Raw genomic sequence first — 22588 nt, 5'->3', positions numbered from 1 at the left:
AATAAATCTGTATTGTTTTAAGCCACTAAATTTGTGGAAATTGGTTACAGCAGCAATGAAAAACTAAAACACAGACCTTATAATATGGATCTAGGCAGTAAGCCTTGGGCAAGCACACCTTCTCCTAGAACAGTGCAGGTGGGCCTTGCCCATGTTTGCCTCAGTGGCTTTTCTTTCTTTGTATCGCAGGTGTCTTCCTCGAAGCCCTTTCTTGAATGACTTATTTATTAAAATGCAATTAATGAGAACACAGACTTAAAAGTTAGGTGGGCCTGGGTTAAATTCTGGCTCTGCCATTTTACTAGCTGGGTAACCTTGGACAGGTGACAATATTCTAAGCCTTGGTTTTTATGAACAAAGTGAGAATAATAATACCTACCCTTTGGGGATGTTTGGGGGATAAAATGAGATAATATATGTAAAATGGCACAATGCTTGATATATAGTGAGCCCCTAGTACATGATAGCTGTTACTATCAAAGGCTAGAAGGAATTTGCCAATAGCATGCATTCTAACACTTGCTCAGATACAAATATATTAAGAACTATTGGTACAGCTGTTGTGTTTCGGTGACTGTGCCACAGGATTCTGTTCATAGCCCTATGGGTCCTGATATTGAGCCTTTTAACTGAAAAAGGCTTACTTTTGGAAACTTCAATGAGTAAGTTAAAACCACTTTTGGTTTATAGTGCAATATGTAACACCTTTTAATATTTCCTTCTTCGAGCTAAGGTGAAATAGAATGCATTAAGGAAAACCTGGAATTGTTTCTACAGTTAAAAAAAAAATCCTAATGACTGGAATAATTTCTTCACTTTTAAATCCCTACTGCCCAGCAAATGGCTGACACATAATAGGCAGCAATAAGTGTTTATTGAACTGAACTAACCTGGCCTCTAAGCACTTATTCTTTCACAGCCTGTTTTGAGCTTATCTCATTTGTTGCTAAGTCTAATTTAGGCCTGTTTTTTGGGCCTTGCCTGTTAACAGCAGTTTAGAATGGCTCTTTTTGCTCCTTGTCTTTTCCCTCTTGATCTTCCACAGTACCGCCAAACTAGGCAATGACTTGTACAGTATATCCTCTTCTATTTAATCTTCTTTATCTTCATCCCATTACATACTGCCTAATAGCCATATTTTAAACTCAATGTTTCCCAACTTTGTATGGCATGGTACACTTAGAAAATGGTACTTGCGTGGTACACTGGGGTAGGAATCAAGCCATCTTATGACTGAAGGTTTTGGATTCTAAGGGCTGAGTCACCCTCTCAGTACAGCTGTCACCTAATTTGGGCACACCAGTATGCCTTGGTATACTTATTGGGAAGCTCTGCTTAATCTAACATTTTAGACTGGCTGCAGTTGGAATTCATTCTGTCTTTTACATAGATAATTAATGAGCACGGTTTGTGTCCACGCTAAGCTCTGGGGGAAAGGAACTGAGAGCACTGTATCAGGTATTCTCCTACATGAGCTCTCAGTTCCAGGCAGACAAATCTGTTTACTGGCCTCCAAATGGGCCTTCAGTATTCCTCTCATGCATTTGCTTATGTCTTTTTTGTTTTTGAATAACCTGTATTTCCTTTGTCATCTCTGAATCTTCCTCCTGTCTTCTCCATGATGCTGTCCCTAATACAGTTAAAATATGGCAGTTTTGTTGATTGTATTCTATTACATTATTAACTCATTCAAGTTTGGTGCCCTCTGTAAAGCCCATATTCTTTTTTTGTATTAATTCTTATTCACTTACTTTCTATCTTATATTTGTCAGTATTTTCCCTTTATAAATGTTCCTATTGTTCTTATCATGATATTTATCCTGCTCACTCTTCCTACAACTTTGTATCGTATAAATTCTGAGGAATATTTAATACTATTACAATAAATATAAAATATTCATTGTGCATATATATTTATCAGGTAATAGCAAATGTTTTCTGTGCTCTTATCTGGGGCATTATTCTAATAGCTTTATGTATATTTAACATATTTAGTCTTCACAGCAGCCCTATAAATATAAAATATTTTTACATCTCCATCTTACAGATGAGGAAGTTTGAGACAGTTTAGTTAAGTAACTTGCCAAAGTTGTACACTATTAAGTATCAACATCAGGATTGAAATGTAATCAGTTACAGTGGGCAGTGTTGACAATGAACCCATACTAATAAAACATTCTGTAATACTGTGCTGCAAAAAAGCCAAGTTATATATGTATGAGCAGACCAGTAGGTATTTAATACTAAACATGCCCACTAAGGTGAGTTAGGCTATATTACAGAAAGAAAGAGAAGTTGTAGTCATAAGAAATATACAATTTGGAGAGTTTGATAACATGTAATCAGCAAATGGTCAGTGATATAGAAATCAATAGTTAATAAGAATATTATTTATGGAGGATCAGCTGTATGTGCCAAGAAATGAACTGAGTACTTTGCATATATTATCCCATCGAAGTGTTATCGTAACACTATTGAGTAGTTGCTATCAACCCTATTTTATAGATGAGGGAAAAGAGGGACTTCCCTGGTGGTGCAGTGTTTAAGAATCCTCCTTCCAGTGCAAGGGACATGGATTCTATCCCTGGTCGGGGAACTAGATCCCACATGCATGCCGCAACTAAGAGTTCCCACGCCACAACTAAGGAGCACATGTGCCACAACTAAAGGACCTGGTGAGCTGCAACTAAGACCTGGTGCAACCGAAATAAATCTCAAATAGGTAACCTGCCCAAAAGTTACTGAGCTGGGAAGTGCTAGAGCTGAGGCTGGAATCTGGGCCCATCTGCCCTGTTTTCTTTTCACTGTGCTGTCCTGCCTCTCTGATGGTAGGTGCCCTGGCAGAAGGGCAGGAGACATGCAGGCGAGCCACTGTTAGAATATAGTTAGAGCTGTGCTTAACTTTGGAAAACAGTACTGTGATAATGGTACTTTTTTTCTTCAAATTAGAATTTGAGGAAGGAATATAACTAATATTCTGGAATAAACCCAGTAAAAGTATTATTCGTTTTTGTTAAACCATTACCTTGTGATCTTGGCTAAGCTTCTTTCTCTCTTTGTACTTCAGCTCTATCTTTTATAACATATATGTGGTTAATAAGTATCTATTTATATCCAAAGATAAAGTTTTATGATGTTAGGAGTACTGTTCAAACTCTGGAAGTAAGTAGTAAGTACTACACAAATACTAAGTTTTACTTCTTAGTCTGAATACTGACACTTGATACCACCATGTTTTTCCTTTATAGCATCACACCTTTACTTCTTTCTTTTTTCATTCCTAGGCAATGTGCACATAGTTTATCAACATGATCACAATCTTTAGAGAAGCTAAAGTTTTAATGGAAAATGGGGAGAAAATTTAAGAGGTATATTTTTTACCATGCTTTATATTATTGTCCTGCCCATTTCTTTTAGAATACAAACCAATTCAAAATGCCCTACAGAGCATTTTAAATTTACAGAGCCTGTGGAACACTGCCCATTTTTGCAAATGGAAGGTCAGAAACAGTTATTTGCTATACAGCAAGCCCCACACAGGCAGCATCTGCATCTCGGTCATATTTTTATTTCCCAAGAGGCTCTGCACGAGAGGGGTGCTTTATAAATATTGGTTGAATAATTGAGTTGTTGTTTTCTACCTTTCTTTAACCTTCACAGTTCAATTTGTTCGCTTAAAAGAATTTCTCATCACAATTTCTGAAAGCTTAAACACTAAGGTTTGTGTTTATGTAGGTATGTAAAATGACAATTAATTGCAAAATGTTGTTTTATGTATTAGCTAGTGAAAAATGATGGCCTCTCTTTTATAACTTCTATAAACCAGTAAGAGATCTGAGTACCCAAAGGCTTATGTTATTGTTTAAAGATTCTTTTGAATTTTCTAATAAACATTAGGAAAAAAACCCCTCACAACTGCGCAGAAAGTCTTTGTTTTTTTATTTTTATTTTTTATAAATTTATTTATTTTTGGTTGTGTTGGGCCTTTGTTGCTGTGCGTGGGCTTTCTCTAGTTGCGGCGAGCGGGGGCTACTCTTCGTTGCGGTGTGCGGGCTTCTCATTGCGGTGGCTTCTCTTGTGGAGCACGGACTCTAGGTGCGCGGGCTTCTGTAGTTGTGGCACGTCGGCTTCAATAGTTGTGGCGCGTGGACTTAGCTGCTCCGCAGTATGAGGTTATGCTCCAGTTATAGTTATTATAAAATATTGACTATACTCCCTCTGTTGTAAAAAAATATCCTTGTAGCTTATTTATTTTATACTTGATAGTTTGTGCCTCTTAATTCCCTACCCGTCTTGCCCCTCTCCTCTCCTCCACTGGTAACCACTTGTTTGCTCTCTGTATCTGTGAGTCTATTTCTTTGTTATATTCACTAGATCATTGCATTTTTTAGATTCCACATATAAGTGATATCATACAGTATTTGTCTTTCTCTGACTTATTTCACTTAGCATAATACCCTCCAGGTCCATCCCTCTTGCTGCAAGTGGCAAGTTTTCATTCTTTTTTACAGCTGAGTAGTACTCCCCTGTATGTATGTGTATATATATATATATATATATATATATATATATATATACACACAAACACACCACATCTTTATCCATTCATGTTTTTTTAAAATTTTTATTTTATATTGGAGTATAGTTGATTAACAATGTGTTAGTTTCAGGTGTACAGCAAACTGATTCAGTTATACATATACATGTGTCTATTCTTTTAAAACTACTCTTCGTTGCGGTGTGCGGGCTTCTCATTGCGGTGGCTTCTCTTGTGGAGCACGGACTCTAGGTGCGCGGGCTTCTGTAGTTGTGGCACGTCGGCTTCAATAGTTGTGGCGCGTGGACTTAGCTGCTCCGCAGTATGTGGGATCTTCCTGGACCAGGGATCAAACCCGTGTCCCCTGCATTGGTAGGCAGATTCTTAACCACTGCACCACCAGGGAAGTACCTTTAATTTTTTCATTAAAGTATAGTTGATGTACAATATTATATGTTACAGGTGTACAATATAGTGATTCACAATTTTTAGAGGTTATGCTCCAGTTATAGTTATTATAAAATATTGACTATACTCCCTCTGTTGTAAAAAAATATCCTTGTAGCTTATTTATTTTATACATGATAGTCTGTGCCTCTTAATTCCCTACCCGTCTTGCCCCTCTCCTCTCCTCCACTGGTAACCACTTGTTTGCTCTCTGTATCTGTGAGTCTATTTCTTTGTTATATTCACTAGATCATTGCATTTTTTAGATTCCACATATAAGTGATATCATACAGTATTTGTCTTTCTCTGACTTATTTCACTTAGCATAATACCCTCCAGGTCCATCCCTCTTGCTGCAAGTGGCAAGTTTTCATTCTTTTTTACAGCTGAGTAGTACTCCCCTGTATGTATGTGTATATATATATATATATATATATATATATATATATATACACACAAACACACCACATCTTTATCCATTCATGTTTTTTTAAAATTTTTATTTTATATTGGAGTATAGTTGATTAACAATGTGTTAGTTTCAGGTGTACAGCAAACTGATTCAGTTATACATATACATGTGTCTATTCTTTTAAAAATTCTTTTCCCATTTAGGTTATTACAGAATATTGAGCAGCCCTCTTGCTGCAAGTGGCAAGTTTTCATTCTTTTTTACAGCTGAGTAGTACTCCCCTGTATGTATGTGTATATATATATATATATATATATATATATATATATACACAAACACACCACATCTTTATCCATTCATGTTTTTTTAAAATTTTTATTTTATATTGGAGTATAGTTGATTAACAATGTGTTAGTTTCAGGTGTACAGCAAACTGATTCAGTTATACATATACATGTGTCTATTCTTTTAAAAATTCTTTTCCCATTTAGGTTATTACAGAATATTGAGCAGAGTTCCCTGTGGTATACAGCACACCTTTACTTTGCTATGTCTTTTTTTTTTCCCTCCTGACACTGACAAAGAGATTTGTTCATAGAGAACTGACTCTGAAGATGACACTCTTCATTATATCTCAATGGCTTAGGCTCCATATGCGGTTTCTCCTCTGTCTTTAATTAAACTTGTTTTTTTTCAGTGCTGTAGCTGGGAGCACTGTGTTGACACACTCATTCTTATACAGAACAGATGAAAATGTCAGTGTTCCAATGTTCTCATCTGTGAGAAAAAGAAAATATTTGGGATATTTCATTTATAACGTTTAAGACTCCTCTGTGAAGAAAGATTACTTGTAGGCTGGAAAACCGTTTGACAGTTAAAGGACAGAACTCTAATATGAGTCTAACAAAAAAGGGGGAAAAAGACTGAAAGTTTACTAAAACTCTTTTCTAGGGATTTAGAACACATCTTTCTATTTTCTTCTTAATTTTCACTTAATTGTATCTTTTAATTCCCTAGTGTTCTGCTTAATCCTTCTAGATGCTATGTATGCAGAATACTGACAGTTTCCTCAAAAGGCAGTTAGTCAGTCATTACAGTAAACACACATATTATGTGGAAGGAGGGCTACTAGTCGAGGGAAATGGAGTTGGTGTATTGAGGCTTTAACCTTCATATCATGTCAGTCTGAATGTGTCTGTTTTTACAATGGAGTCATTAATATTTGTTAGCTAGTTACTGGTGAATAGGTCCGCAAATTCACCTTGCTACAGCTTGAGACTCTTTTCTGCCTATCAGATGTTCACAGGATATAAGCTACATCAGTTAACGCTGGGCGCTGTGCAAATTTTAGAAGTCACAGTAAAAAGAGAAAGGCTTGCTGCAAATTGATAAGGTAGGGACTTAATAAGAGGAGCCAATACTAATGGAACACTTGCATGCATCTGGAATATTTAAAAGTGTCTATATGTATTGATGTATTGGCTGTCTAATCCGCACAGTGCTATGAATAGGTGATATTATCTTTGCTGTACAGATGGGAAATGGAGGCCTGCAAATGTAAAGTAACTTGTCCAAGGCAACACAAGAAATGGAGAAGCTGGATTTGAATCCAGGGAGTCTGGTTCTGTAGCCTATTCTATTAGAGAGTTTCTCAAAGTTTATTAACTCTTGATATTGTACGGTTTGGGAGCTTTTACTCTCTGGTGATGTTGCCTGAGTGGTGTCCTGAGAAGTCGGAGCTTGCTGTGACTCCTCCCTTTTCCTTTTCTTTTCTCCTCCATTACTTGCTGAGTCCCATTAATTCTAGACAACATCTCTCAAATTTGTCCCATCTTTCCTATCACACTGCTACTGCCTTAGTTCAGGCATCTTTGGGACACAGCAGCAATCTCCTGATGTCCCTCCTGTCTCCATTCTCAGTGTCTCCCTGTCCACCCCCGCAAACTGATTATCTGCATTGATCCTATAGTAAATCTTAATAAGAAACCACTCTGATCAGGTCCTTTACAGGATTAAATGTAAAGTAATACCTAGTTATAGGCATATTTCACATTTCACTCATCCATTCACCAGTTGATAGACGTTTGGGTGGCTTCTACTTTTTGGCTATTACTAATAACGTTGTTATGAACATTCACGTAAAAGGTTTTGTGTGGACATAGGTTTTCATTTCTCCTGGATATATACCTAGGAGTGGAGTTGCTGGGTCAAATGTTTTTTTGAGGAACTGCCAGATTGTTTTCCAAAGCAGCTGTCCCATTTTACATTCCCACCAGCAGTGTATAAGGTTTCTCATTACCCCACGTTCTTGCCAACATGTTATTTTCCTTTTTATTTTATTTGATACTTGCCATTGATACTAATACTAATGGATGTAAAGTGGTATCTCAGTGTTTTTGATTTGCATTTCCATGATGGCTAAGGATGTTGAGCATCTTTTTATGTGCTTTTTGGCCATCTGTATATCTTCTTTGGAGAAATGTTTATTCAGATTTTGGAGAAATGTTTATTCAGATCTCACTTTTTAAAACTGAGTTTATTTGAGTAATGAGAGTTCTGTATATATTCTAGATACAAGTCCCATATCAGATATATGATTTACAAATATTCTCTTCCCTTTTGTGGAACTGTCTTTTCACTTTCTTGATAGTGTCTTTTGCTTTTCTCCTTCTATTTTTTGGCTGTGCGGCGTGGCATACAGGATCTTAGTTCCTCGACCAGGGATCAAACCTGTGCTCCCTGCACTGGAAGCACAGTGTCTTAACCACTGGACCACCAGGGAAGTCCCTTGATAGTGTCTTTTGAAGCATAAAAGTTTCTGATTTTGATGAATCCCCAAATACCTATTTTTTCCTTTTGTCCCATGTGCTTTTGCTGTCATATTTTAGAAGCCATTGCTCAACTGAAAGTCATAAAGATTTACCCTTAAATAGATTTATATAGTTCTAAATATAGTATTTAGGCTTGTGATCTATTTGGAGTTTTTCTTTGTGTGTGTATGGTATCAGGAGGGGTTCCAACTTCATTTTTCTGCATGCAGGTATCCAGTTGTTCCAGCACTATTTGTTGAAAAGACTAATTTCCCTCACTGAATTGTTTTGGCACCTCTTAAGAAAAAAATCTGACCATAAATGTAAAGGTTTATTTATGGATTCTCAGTTCTATTTGATCTATCCATCTATTACTGTAGCTTTGTAGTAAGTTCTGAAATTGGGACGTATGAATTTTCCAATTTTTTTCCTCTTTTGAAAGGTAGTTTTGCCTATTCTGGATCCTTTCCATTTCCATATGAATTTTAGGATCTGAAACATTCTGAAAAAAATGCAGCTGTTATTTTGATATGGATTAAATTGAATATGGAGATCAATTTGGGAAGTATTGTCATAAGTCGTTTAAATCCATAAATGTGGGATGTCTTTACATTTGTGTTGGTATTCTCTAATTTTTCAGTCTTTAGTTTACATTCTAAGAATTGAGGAACACTTTTGCCTAAGTTGTGGGACTGTATATTATTTTGGTATCTGTTTTTCTAAATTATATATACAAGCATCATATATTGTTTATACAGTAAAAAGTTATGCCATAAGGAGAACACTGTTAGTATTACTATGGATTGCTAAATCGTGATTAGGATATATAGTAAGGTCCCCCATTATAAATGCCTGAATTTGATTAGTTATGCCTTTGTTAGAGAATTGGAATCTCTCCCACAAGGACCCACCACTCCAGGACCCACTGTCACACTGATTCACACTCCCACGGGGACTCTCTGAGATGGGGAGACAGAAAGGTGCTTCTGAGGAGGTGGTGGTGGCCTTGGGGCCTTTACACACTCACCCGTGGTCTGGCAGTGGATCACCAGGATGTTGGCCATCTCAGCAAACTTAACACTGGAGGGGTTCTTTTTAATTTCCTTCAAGAATTCTCCAAGGACCACCTCACACCTACCAATGAGCAAAGGAGAAAGGAGACAGCTCATGCAGCCAGAGCCAGAGGAGCCTCCACCAGTGTCATTTCTGCTGTGCTCTGCGGGACACACTTGTCAGATGGACATTTTTCAGAGGCTGGGGGTGGATGATCTCCTAGCTCCTCAAAGCAGGAAGCACACGAGCCAGGAAGAGGACGGTGAATTTCGTGTCCTCCTGCCGCCGCCTGTCTGTTGGGTGTGGGGCACGCGTACGCGCCGAGGGGCCCCTGCAGCCGCCTGCCCCTCCCCTCCTCCACTCACATTTTCCGAATCTCTTTGCCGTTGTCGCCCAGGATCTGGAAGAGTCCATCCAGGATCTCTGGCAAATAATCCAGCAGGTTAATGTCTGGCACGGACTCCAGAACCAGGATCTGCCCCAGGGGAGGAAACCATCAGGGAAAGTCACCAGCCAGAGAACCTGCATCTCCTCGCCCATCCTCCGGACTGGCCAGTGAGAAGGGGCCCTGCTGAGGCATCTTTTCACGGCACTGTGGGTGTCCCATGCGGGAGGGGAGGCGAGTAGCTGTTGTTTCTGTTCAATGGGCAGGGGAACGGCAATTTAACCCCAGGGCAGTTCAGATGCCCCGGGGCGGGGTGGGGGTTGCGAGAGGGAACCCATGGGAAAGGTGGGCAAGGCTAGAAGAGGTGTGACAGCTGGAGGAGCACAGCTGGCTTCAAAGGTAAATCTGGGTGTTTCCGGAGACAAGGAAGGAACCACATCCTCTTCAGAGGCAAACGTGATGGGCTTTGCGGGCAGAGCTGAATAAATGTGTTTTTGGATTATCTGGCGTCATCGGCTCCTAGAGGGATAACAATGAGGCATCCCCGTAGCCACAGGAAGTGCCCAGGTGAGCCAGAGAGCAGACCTCACTCAACTAGAGGCTCGTTACGGCTGGAGAAGGAGTGTCGCGGGGCCGGACCTTACCCAGGAGATGATGAACTGCCGGGCATACTGGTTGTTGGAATAAATCCTCTCCCGCAGCAAGGGGATGAAGCCCACCAGGTCGAACTTGTTGCTCTCCGTCACGATGTCCTGTGGGTCAAAGGCATGAGAGCTGCCTGCTGGGGTCGGGGCTGCCTGACCTGGCTGATCCCTGGCCCGGGCTGGCTCCAGGGGTCAGGCGGACACAGAGGAAGATGACGGAGCCTGAGTCAGGCAGGAGAGACCCCGGAGCAACCCTCCTCACACAGGCTGAAGGACCAGCAAAAAGGATGCACTGAAAGCAGGAATCAAGGTCGAGAGAACTAATCAAAAGGCAGAACCCTGCATCTCTGTGGTATGGATCGAATGCCCTGGTGAGCTGAGCGTAAACTGCCCCTGTCACTGGGGGCAGGGTGGGGTCAGCATGAGGGGACATTAGGGTGACAGAATGGTTCTGTATTTTGATCCTGCTGTTGACATAACTCTATACTCTCATCATAGAGCTCTATATTATTCCATTAACTGTAAGTGAAAAAAATTTTGTTTAAATTACGAAGAGCATCAAGACCCAGGGTGCAAGGCCACAGAGCCAGCCTTGAGGTCTGAGATGTGGAGACAATGGCAATAAAGAAATCACAAGTCTGCAACACCCTGCTAGGGCTCAGGGGTCAGGGTCAAGGCCCGGGCTGGTGTGTACGTCCCTCCAGGAGGAGGGCTCACCTTGCCCAGCGCGATGGAGCAGGCGGCCAGGCCGATAAGGCCCCCTTTCCGGCTGTGCGGGTGCTGGGACAGGGCAAACTCCTGAGACAGCGTCTGGATCACATGCTTGATCTGCACGGTGTTGTTCTGGGCCACGAACTCCCGGACCAGCCTGCAGAGGGAGCAGAGAGGGGCTGCAGGACCAGCGGATCAGGCTGCTCCTGCTGCTGCCGGCTCTGGGGCCCGGGGCTGGGGTGAGGGAGGGAGATGACCTGTTTAGAAAGAGGAACTGGGAGTCGGGCATCTCGGGGCAGGGCTTTCCCAGTTCTGCTGCTGACTGGGAGGCGTTGGCTGGGTCACGGTCCCTTCCCTTTTCTGGGTCTCCGTTTCCCTTTGTCTACGACAGAATGAAGAACGGTGGTGAACAGTGTCACTTCTGGGAATCTGAGAGAATGCAAGTGAATGTCTTGCTGGGGCCCCAAAACTGTAGTGATCCACCGTCTTCATTCAATACTTGCTCAGTGTTGCAAGCAGTTCATGCACCCAAGTGGTTCTCTGTGTCATTGTTTCTGGGGACGGTGCTGAACTGGGCCCACATCCAACAGAGAAGATCCACAAACAAGTATGTGTAGCAACATGACACAAGCAACACCACAGAAGCAAGAACACCGCAGGTAAGTCTCCCTGGGCGGACAGGGAGGTGCCATCTGAATCAGATCTTAGTACCACTAACAGGCATTTTCCAGGTAAAGAAAGGAAGGCAGGGAACCTCAGGCACAGAGAGGAGCCTGGCTAAAGGCGGGGGCCCCGAAAAGACGCGGTGTATTTAGGGAAGGGTGAGGAGTCCGGTGTGTGGAAGGGGTGGCTGGGGACAGTTAAAGGAAAAGACGAGCCGGTGAAAGGTTTCCAGCAGTGGGGTGACGTATTTATGTCTATGTTTTGACCAGCGAGGCTGCCCCAGTGGGGGTGGCCTGGTTTGACAGAGGGAACTGAAACGTCTCCAAGGGAGAACGCCGCAGCTATCAGGGTCAGGAAGGGGGCCTGAAATACGGCCGAGGCAGCGGGAAGCAGCAGGGAGAGGAGAGAGGGCGGGAAGGGTAGAGACGCCTGCAGGGTGCCCACCTGGGGGGTGATGCTAGCAGGGAGAGGCGGTCTGAGGGAGGCAGCGCCTGTGGTCACCCTGGGGGGATGCTCCCGAGGCAGGCCCCGCCCAAGTGGAGGCCAGCAGAGGAAGGCCCAGCTCCGTCAGGCATCAGGGCCTCCTTTCAGAGCCCAGGGGACGCGAAGACACTCCGCCCTTCGGAGGCTCACAGCGTCTCTGCGGTGAGAAGCCTCATGTGCGCAAATGGTGGCATGAGGGGCCCAGACAACCATTGGGGGGCTGTGGCTTGGGGGTCAGGGACATCTTCCCAGGAGTGGGAACTGAGCTGGACCTCGGAGGAGGCAGGGACCCTGAGACAAGGAAGCAGGTGCTCCGGGCGGGAAGAAATGTGTGGGCAAAAGCAAGGAGAGGAAATTCGCCAAGTTTGTCTGGGGTCCAGAGAACAGCAGGAAATCAACTGGGATGAGCTGGCCTGGCCGCTCAGATTCAGGAGAAGGGATCTCACATCATGGGTGACGGATGGTGCTCGTGGGTTTTGAAGAGATGGTCAAAGAGTGTTTTAAGTAAAACCCCATGATCATCTCATTAGATGCAGAAAAAGCTTTTGGCAAAATTCCACACCCATTTATGATAAAAACTCTCCAGAAAGTGGGCACAGAAGGAACCCACCTCAACATAATAAAGGCTGTATACCACAAACCCATAGCAAACATCATTCTCAATGGTGAAAAATTGAAAACATTTCCTCTAAGATCAGGAACAAGACAAGGATGTCCACTCTCACCACTATTATTCCACATAGTTTTGGGAGTCCTAGCCATGGCAATCAGAGAAGAAAAAGAAACAAAAGGATTACAAATTGGAAAAGAAGAAGTGTTTTGTAGATGGCATTATACTATACCTAGAAAATCTTAAAGATGCCACCAGAAAACTATGAGAACAAATCAATGAATCTGGTAAAGTTGCAGGATAGAAAATGAATATACAGAAATCTCTTGCATTCCTATATACTAACAATGAAATATTAGAAAGAGAAATTAAGGAAACAGTCTCATTTACCATCACAACAACAAGAATAAAATACCTAGGAATAAACCTACCTAAGGATGCAAAAGATCTGTACTCAGAAAACTATACAACACTGATAAAAGAAATCAAAGATGACACAAATAGATGAAGAGATATACCATGTTCTTGGATTGGAAGAATCAATATTGTGAAAATAACTATACTATCCAAAGCAATCTGTAGGTTCAATGCAATCGCTATTAAATTACCAATGGCATTTTTCACAGAATGAGAACAAAATATTTTACAATTTGTATGGAAACACAAAAAACCCTGAATAGCCAAAGCAATCTTGAGAAAGAAAAACAGAGCTGGAGGAATTAGGCTCCCAGACCTCAAACTATACTACAAAGGTACAGTAATCAAGACAGTATGGTACTGACACAAAAACAGAAAGTAGATTAATGGTACAGGATAGAAAGCCCAGAGATAAACCAATGCACCTATGGTCACCTAATCTATGACAAAGGAGGCAAGGATTTACAATGGAGAAAAGACAGTCTCTTCAATAAATGGTGCTGGGCAAACTGGACAACTACATGTAAAAGAATGAAATTAGAACATTCCCTAACACCATTCACAAAAATAAACTCAAAATGGATTAAAGACCTAAATGTATGACTGGACACTATGAAACTCTAGGAGGAAAACAAAGGCAGAACATTATCTGACATAAATCACAGCCACATCTTTTATGACCCACCTCCTAGAGTAATGAAAATAAAGACAAAAACAAACAAATGGAACCTAATTAAAAGCTTCTGCACAGCAAAGGAAACCATAAACAAGACAAAAAGACAACCCTCAGAATGGGAGAAAATATTTGGAAACGAATGAACAAAGGATTAATCTCCAAAATATATAAACAGCTCATGCAGCTCAATATTAATAAAGCAAACAACCCAATCCAAAAATGGGCAGAAGACCTAAATAGACATTTAAAGGGAACCCTCTCGTACTGTTGGTGGGAATGTAAATTCATACAGCCACTATGGAGAACAGTATGGAGGTTCCTTAAAAAACTACAAATAGAATTACCATATGATCCAGCAGTCCCACTACTGGGCATGTACCCTGAAAAGACCATAATTCAAAAAGATACATGTACCCCAATGTTCATTGCAGCACTATTTACAATAGCCTATCGGACATGAAAACAACCTAAAGGTCTATCAGCAGAAGAATGGATAAAGAAGATGTGGTACATATATACAATGGAATATTACTCAGCCATAAAAAACGAAATTGGGTCATTTGTAGAGATGTGGATGGACCTAGACTCTGTCACACAGAGTGAAGTCGGAAAAAAACCCCAAATATATTAATGCATATATGTAGAATCTAGAAAAATGGCACAGATGAACCTAGTTGCAGGGCCGAAATAGAGATGGAGATGTAGAGAATGGACATGTGGACATAGTGGGGGAAGGGGGGAGGGTGGGATGAATTGGGAGATCAGGGTTGACATAAATACACTACCATGTATAAAATAGCTAGTGGGAACCAGCTGTACAGCACAGGGAGCTCAGCTCAGTGCTCTGTGGTGACTTAGACGGGTGGGGTGGGAGGGAGATCCAAGAAGGAGGGGATATAGGTACACATACAGCTGATTCACTTCGTTGTACAGCAGAAACTAACAACATTGTAAAGCAATTGTACTCCAAAAAATAAAAAGCTGTGAGATGGATGGGAAGGGGAGACTGTCCCATCATCAGGTGGGAGGGACTAGGACCAGTGTAGCAGCTGAAGGTGTGACCAGGGAGGCCTAAAGATTACAGACGTCCAAGTAGCTGCCCGGACTCACTGTCTAATTGCTCTGTGCCCATCACGGCAAGTACACTGCTCGCCTCTGGCATAAATGGGGTCTCCAGCTGGCTCAAAGAATTTTAAGGACGGTCAAGTCCAAAAGGTATTAATTAGTTTGTGTGCTTCCAGCTCGGTGTCAGGAACCTGCTAGTGATTAGCATTGTTTAAATAAATGTGCTGTCCTGTGAGGCTGTGACCCCTCCTGTGAAAAGGCTGTTCAATGGGGATTACAGGGCTTGATAAAGATTCAATCCCGCAAGTCGTAGGGGGCATCTGTTCTGTGCCTGGGACTGTGGCCACAGGTGAATCAAACAGGCCTGCCCCCTGAGCTGGCGGATGTGGGAGCAGAGACAGGGATTCCAGGAAGGGGCTGCGCAGATGGCCTGTGAGGGGCCTCTTGCTTTGATCTTTATAGGGTGTGAGTCCACCAAGCCCACCCCAGGGGGCTGAGGGCTGTGGATGAACCAAGGGAGGAAGCCAGTTCCATAAGTGCCCCCTCCCTAAGCAGTGTAATAAGGCGCAGCAAGGATGGCTCTACGTAAACCCGTTGTATTCTCAAACAGGACAAACCAGCCAGACGAGGCCCAGTGATGTGCCAGAGCTCTCTGACTATTAGGACAGACACAGCCTCTTGAGAAAAGCCCTGCAGGTGTGCCAGAGGACAGCCAGAGCATTGGTGGTTCAGTGGTAGAATTCTCGCCTGCCACGCGGGAGGCCCGGGTTCGATTCCCGGCCAATGCAGTGCTGCTTTTTGGCCTCTTCCTGGCAAGCTCCCCCAGAGATCCTGCTGCAGGGTCCAGCTCCTCAATCACGCCCGGCCTGCAGCAGCCAAGGGTGCTGCGAATCTCTGAGCACACTTCCCTGCTGCGTGAGCGTGAACAGCAGCTGGCTTCTCCACAGAGGCACCACTGGCTGTGGGACCCTGCACCCCGTGAGGGGACTCCTGCTGCACCCCCTCAGCCTTGGCCAGTCTCCAGCTGGGAGCTGTGCTGAAGCCTGTGAGCTGTAAAACAGCCCAACACTCCACGTGAACGTGGGACGGGAGAATCCACACTTCAGAGAGGAGGAAGTCCCCAGAGTCTCAGTGGGCTTTTTGCTACCGAGAAGGAACAACCTGAGCTCTACTTTCGGTCCTGACGTCTGAAGGCAAATCAACTTCACACCCACACACACACACACACCCACACCCACACACACACACACAGCCTCCTCCTGCCTTCTCTCCTGCTCTGGAGCCTAAGCTTCTGCCATTGCAGCTGTGCTGATGTGGCCTTCCGTTCTGTGAATCAGCGTACAGACCAGGGGACTGGGCTAAAGGGAGGTGCTCACACAGCTGCTCACAGCTGGAGCACTGGTGGTTCAGTGGTAGAATTCTCGCCTGCCACGCGGGAGGCCCGGGTTCGATTCCCGGCCAATGCAACAGCAAACTTTTTTTTTTTTTTATCATCCTAAGAGACTGGATTTGACATTTCACACTGCCCACAGCATTGGGGATACAGTCTGAAAAACCTAGAATGACTTTTTTCTAGCTTGAGTTTTCCACGCCTGTTTCCTAAATTCCACAGAGAGTTAGATCTTGTGTCCCCTTGTTCTTGAGGAGTCCAGGATGTGGGGATCACCAAAGCCGCTGCAAGCAACTGTGCCTCCCCTCCTGCCCAGACAGGCTGCCCGGGGACTCTGAGCGCGCTGCCCCTGGGGGAGCCAGGCTGTGTGTGTTTCTGCTCCGTCCGTGTTAGAGCAGCCCTGAGAGTGGGAGTATGACATTCATGAGGCTCCAGCAGGGCAGCGAAGAAGACCCAGCCCTGCCAGCAGCACAGCCCGTCCTGGAACCACCTCCTCGCCTGTCTCCTCGTTTCAGGTCACAACCGGTCCCTGAGCCACCGGAAAGGGCCCTCCTCCCCACTTGAGAGATGGCAAAGGGGACGCATTCCCTGCCCCGGAGGGGCTCTCTGCCAGAATCCCGTGGAGGGGAAACAAGAGAGCCCTCGAGGACTTTCGTGCAAAACAGAGAAAAAAAATCTGGTGAGGACAGTGCAAGGTGAGGAGGGGGCAGGCGAGAAGGAGCACACCCGGCAGCTTTCGTGGGGAGGGAGTTAGGTGTGGCTTCGTGAGGTCAGCTTTTGAAAGGGGTTCTGAAGGAGCAGTAGGTGTTCATTCAGGGTGAGGAGGCCCAGACAGAGGGAACAGCATGAACAAAGGCTCAGAGGAAGGAGAGAGGCACTTGGTTTGGCAGCACAAACGACACAGGTGGAGGAGACGTGGGTGACAGGGCCAGAGAGGCTGCGCCCACTCACGTGCTTGGCAAAGGAAGTGGCCTTTGCTTCTGGTGGCCGTGAGCAGCCACGGAAGGTACCAGTGATCTGCAGCGGTGGGCGGCAGGGACTTGAACAGCGTTTAGGGAACGCTGAAGACTGCAGAGGCTGACAGACCAAACGGTGGGAGACCCTGAGCAATGGGGCGCTAACGTTGGGTGACAGTGGGCAAGTGTAACAGGGTCTCCTGAAGTGGGGGACACGGGCAAGGGGACTATCTGTGTTCAGCACCCCCCGACATTCCCGTTCGCTCTACACCAGCTGCAAGGCCCCCCACACCCCGAATCTTACCAGGACGCAACTCAGGGCACCCCTGGCCACTACAAATACAATGGCCCATTCAGTTCCCAAGGGCCTGGAACCCCAAGTCTCTACCTGCACTTGGAGGAAGAATATTATCAGTGTCCAGGAGAGCGAGATAATGAGAAACAGTGGTTCCCTGTGGAGGGAAACCCTGAGAACATGTTCTCACCAAAACCATCAGTTCTTAGAGCACTGGGCCTGGCCCTGTGGGTCACCCCTGGGGCCACAGCAGGAAGACCTGTCCCACGAACCGAGCCCACGCTCTCCACCTGACAGGGTGATCAAGACCGGGCCGGGTGACCTCTGCAGTCTCACTGCGCAGCTGTCCAGCACAACTTTCCTCTCTGGTAAGGGCTTCTTACTGGGCCCTGCTATGCTACTCCTTGGACACTTGCTGTCCATTCCACTCTATGGGGAAGCTCCCGCTCCCTTCCACATCCCAGCTAGCCTTCAAAGTCCACTTCAGATCCAACCCGCTGCTTTTCCTGACCATCCCAGGAAGGACCACTCCTCCTCTGGACGCTGAAGGCCTCGGCGACCCCGCAGTCTGTGCCCAGCACTGCACTATCGAATGTCACGGGTTCTTTCTCACGGGTTTCATGTTTCTAGCTCCACAGCTCCAGGCCAGAGTACCTGAGGACAGACTGGTGCCACGATTCTCTGCCTCTTGAGTGCCAGCCCTCTCCCCGCGTCTACAGCTCCCCACACAGTAAGTGAGGATCAGTAAGCCTCTGCCCAGGGACCCATCCGTGCAGGTGGGCGGGGCCGCTGGGCAAGTGTAGGGAAACACGGGCAAAGCCCCACGCTGCCGTACCGGTGACAGGGGTGGTCTGCTCATCTACACCTAACCAGTTGGGTAAATCAGAATTGTATGTGGACGGGCCTAACCCCTAGTTTACAATTCAAGTTAGGAGGGACCAAGGGCACCACTACCAGGACCTCAAAACGCACACTGAGGAGGACCAGGTCCCCAGGGCCGTGGCTGGGGACAGACGCCGATGCCAGGATGGGCCTTGACATGCGTTTGCCTAGCGGTGAACCAAGCCCTTGGGGGTGCCCCAAAGAGCCCCCGTCAGCGGGACCTGGTCTCTCCACGGGGCACAGGCCGAGAGAAAAAGCAACTACAAAGGGAAGCAGAGGAAGTGAAGTTTGAAATCCGGGCGCCCCCAGTTGCAGGCTAGTGTCTCTTGAAAGAACACCCCGTCTCCTCTTTCGTCTCCACGTTGTGAGCCACAGCTGGGGGATCTCAACTAGTTCTGAAGTTAATATTTGGCCCAGAAACTTATGATCGCAAGGCCCAGTGACCTTTGCTGACATTAGGGTCACACGCATCGCTGTTCTGTGTCCCAGAGAAGAGATCTGCTTCGTTCCTCTAAAAACTCTGGCTGACGAAGTATCCTCTAGAGATTGCTCAGAGCCTCCATTCTCAACTAGTCAGAGGTGTCGCCGGATGGCAGGACCACCCATTCCCCAGGAGGCACGATGCCCAACGCCGGCCAACTCCAAGCTCTCAACACTGCTCGCAGCTTCACAGAGTGCCACACCGACTACCTTGTCCCCGACTGAGAAGGAGCCACAGACAGGCCAGGATGTGTCCTTCACCCAAGGAGAACCTGGGGCCTCGTCTCAGCAACAAAACCACAGCCCCGCACGGGCCCCTCGGCCTCTGTAACGCAGCTCGGGGACAACCACAGGCTGCGTGAGGACCGGGGAGCTGACCACTTCCCAACACACACACTAAGTATTCCAGGGGTTGGGTATTCCTCCTCACAGCAACCTCCTTCTGTAGTTATTGTCATCTCATCATTTAGATTTGAAACAGAGAGCCTCCGGGAAACCAAGTCCCTTTCTTGAGGTCACAGAGGATCTGAACCTTGGTACCTACAAAGCCCAGGCCCCCTCAACTGTACACCAGTTCCTCCAGCCCATCTTCTTAAAGCACGTCAGCCGCAAAGTGCACACACCCGATTACAGAGGGTACTTCCCTCGAGCAGAACTCAGGCCCCAACTGAAGTGCAGCTTTCTCCATGCATTTTCGCCACTGTCTAGTGTTAGGCATCTCTGAAGCATTCCTCCACCACACATGGGTGTACAGATGAGGTACATGCTTGAGATGTTGAAATGAAGGTCTAGGGCTGGTTTTCTACCATTAAGGCAGGAAAGAAATAACCATTTGCTGAGCACTTACTACATGCTAGGTAATGTGGAGGATCCTTTACACGCATTATCATTTAAACCTTAAAATAAGCTACGGAGCTAGGTACTATAATACCCATTTTACAGATGGGGGAAACTGAGGCTCAGAGATGTTAATGAAACACACACAAAATCACACAACTTACGGATGGTAGGTGCAGAAATCAAACCTAGATTTTTCCGACACCAGGTCTGAAATCCACCATGTTACATTATCCCCTCTTCAAACATCAAAGCTCCCACCTGTTGGATGCCTACTGGGTGCCAGGCACTTTACTTGCATTATTTCATTTAACCCTATCTCATTTCATTTGTTGATGTCCAAATGGCCTGGCCAGGAGGTGGCAGAGGTTTCAGCCACTGCATGCACATTTCTGTGTCTTTAGCGGAGACAGCCTTGGCTGTGACTTTACACTGTTTTAGAGAATTACATAAGATAATGCATGCAATGTGTTCTGCACTGCATATACTCATGTAACAATATTAGTGCAAAGTCACAATCAGACAAACTGTGATCTTAAACACACCAAACAAGATCATATTCATTCATTAACTGCTGACTGAGAACCTGCTTTGCTCCTTGCTCCAAGAAGGACAGAAAGATAATCCAGAGTTGTGTTTATTCCTGTGCTGTAAAAATTTCAGCCTGGACTCTGGGCTGCCTTTTTTACCCTGGCAAGTCCAGTGATCCACCTCAGTTCTCTATGTGACACGCTGTAATGGGGCAACATATCCAGGCAGTGATTTCCCAAACAGAAGCTGGCAGGCAAACATCTCCTCCATCTGCTTTGCTGAGTATTTAAGTAACCTGGTTTCCACTTGCTCACGACTCTCCAATAACTGAACAGGAAAAGCGGAACATCTGCCTCTGAGGAAAGGCCCAAGAGCTTCTGAAAAGGCCCAAGAGTTAGTTCAGTAACAAATATACTGAGCATCCACTGGGTATAAGCAGTGGAAAAACTGTAAAGAAGAAACGAGTCCGAGACAGCAGGAGGCATGTTTGGATCTCAGGTGACAGTAACTGTGACCACTGAATAAGCACTTTCCTCACACTGTAACACAACCTACAGATACTCTTATTTTTTAAAATTGAGATATTATTCACATCCTATAAATTCACGTGTACAATTCAGTGGGTTTTAGTATGTTCACAAAGTTGTGCGACTGTCGCCACAATCAATTTTACGACATTTTCATCATCTCACAGAGATTACTCCATTAGTAGTCACTACCCATATCCCCCAGTCCCCTTCCCTACGCCCTAGGCAACCACTAATCTACTTCCTGTCTCTGTGGATTTGCCTATTCTAGGCATTTCATATAAGTAAAATCATACAATACATGGCCTTTTGTGACTGGCTTCTTTCACTCAGCATGTTTTCAATGTGCATTTTTTTCTTTTTAAGATGAGTTAACTGAGGCATAGAGAGGTTAAACCCAAGGTCACAAACTCAAATGCTTACAGGGGCCAAGAAAGAGACACAAGTGAGAAGGCCAAGGGAGGTAAGACAGGCTGTGCTGAACTTGTCAACACAGGAAGCAAACTGGGGAGCCCAAGTCTTGGCTGGGGTAGGAGGTTGGACCCCTGGGTCCCCTGATCTGCTCTGTGGGAATGTGGGCCCCACAGAGCCACATCTTCCCATTCCTTAAGAGAACCCAGAAACTCGAACTTTACTATGAAATTTGTCAGTTTAAAAGACCCTGGGATCCAGGCCAAACCAAACAAAGTTCTGTTGGCCGGACACAGCCCCTGGATGCCAGTCTGTGATCCCTGAATGAAGCAATTTGCTGAGGTCCCACTGCTGGTAAAGAGCAGAGCTGTGTGGAATTCTGACCCACACTGTAAAAATTGCCTTAAGCCAGTTGGTAATAAATAGTGCCTCCCTGCAGAGGTGGTAGGCTCCAAAGAGCTCGGTTAAACGCAGCAGTTCAACCTTGATCTGATCACAAAGCCCCAGGGTTCCCTTAAGAGATGCCAGAAACCTAAAATTCACTGTGAAATTTCTCAATTTAAAATACCCTTCAGGGGCTTCCCTGGTTAAGAATCCGCCTGCCAGTGCAGGGGACACAGGTTCGATCCCTGGCCCGGGAAGATCCCACATGCCGCAGAGCAACTAAGCCCGTGTGCCACAACTACTGAGCTTGCGCTCTAGAGCCCACGAGCCCCAGCTACTGAAGCCTGCGTGCCTAGAGCCCATGCTCCGCAACAAGAGAAGCACAACAATGAGAAGCCCGTGCACCGCAACGAAGAGTAGCTCCTGCTTACCGCAATTAGAGAAAGCCCGCGCACAGCAACGAAGACCAAAAACAGCCAAAAATAAATAAATTAATTAAATGAAAAAATTAAAAAAATTAAATACCCTGTAAAAAGTCAGAAGGAAGGAAATAATAAAGATCAGAGAGGAAATAACTAAAATAGAAATTTAAAAAAAATTCTAAAAATCAATAAAACCAAGAGCTGGTTATTTGAAAGGGTAAAGAAGACTGAGAAACAGGGAACCCTCCTACACTGTTGGTGGGACTGTAGATCGATACAACCACTATGGAGAACAGTATGGAGGTTCCTTTGAAAACTTAAAATAGAACTACCATATGATCCAGCAATCCCACTCCTGGGCATATATCCAGAGAAAACCATAATCTGAAAGGATACATGCACCCCAGTGTACACTGCAGCACTATGCACAATAGCCAGGGCATGGAAGCAACCTAAATGTCATCAACAGAGAGATGGATAAAGAAGACGTGGTACATATACACAATGGAATATTACTCGGCCACAAAATACAACAAAATAATGCCATTTGCAGCAACATG

At 44.9% G+C, this 22588-nt stretch overlaps 1 protein-coding gene and 2 non-coding genes across 6 annotated transcripts in view; 2 read left to right on the top strand and 1 right to left on the bottom strand.

Moving 5' to 3' along the window:
• The window catches only part of LOC102974179 (protein VAC14 homolog), a 100752-nt gene that overhangs the window by 63474 nt on the left and 14690 nt on the right, over positions 1–22588 (bottom strand). For 2 of the 4 annotated variants that reach the window (XM_055078861.1, XM_024125025.3), the window contains exons 2-6: positions 11257–11381; positions 11006–11156; positions 10289–10396; positions 9625–9734; positions 9234–9340 (exon numbers count right to left, since the gene is read on the bottom strand). In XM_055078861.1, the coding sequence (XP_054934836.1) occupies positions 9234–9340; positions 9625–9734; positions 10289–10396; positions 11006–11156; positions 11257–11381 (601 nt within the window). Of the gene's footprint in view, positions 1–5765; positions 6174–9233; positions 9341–9624; positions 9735–10288; positions 10397–11005; positions 11157–11256; positions 11382–22588 lie in introns of those variants that run through there. The other 2 variants (XM_024125024.3, XM_055078862.1) reach the window with 2 other exon arrangements.
• On the top strand, positions 15631–15701 carry TRNAG-GCC (transfer RNA glycine (anticodon GCC)). The gene has a single exon. It is a non-coding gene; the product is annotated as a tRNA-Gly (tRNA).
• Positions 16309–16379, top strand: TRNAG-GCC (transfer RNA glycine (anticodon GCC)). The gene has a single exon. It is a non-coding gene; the product is annotated as a tRNA-Gly (tRNA).

This window comes from Physeter macrocephalus, chromosome 17 (assembly GCF_002837175.3).
Source record: "Physeter macrocephalus isolate SW-GA chromosome 17, ASM283717v5, whole genome shotgun sequence".
Taxonomy (NCBI): domain Eukaryota; kingdom Metazoa; phylum Chordata; class Mammalia; order Artiodactyla; family Physeteridae; genus Physeter; species Physeter macrocephalus.
The sequence above is the reverse complement of the archived record's forward strand: the minus strand, read 5'-3'. Positions and strand labels throughout refer to the sequence as shown.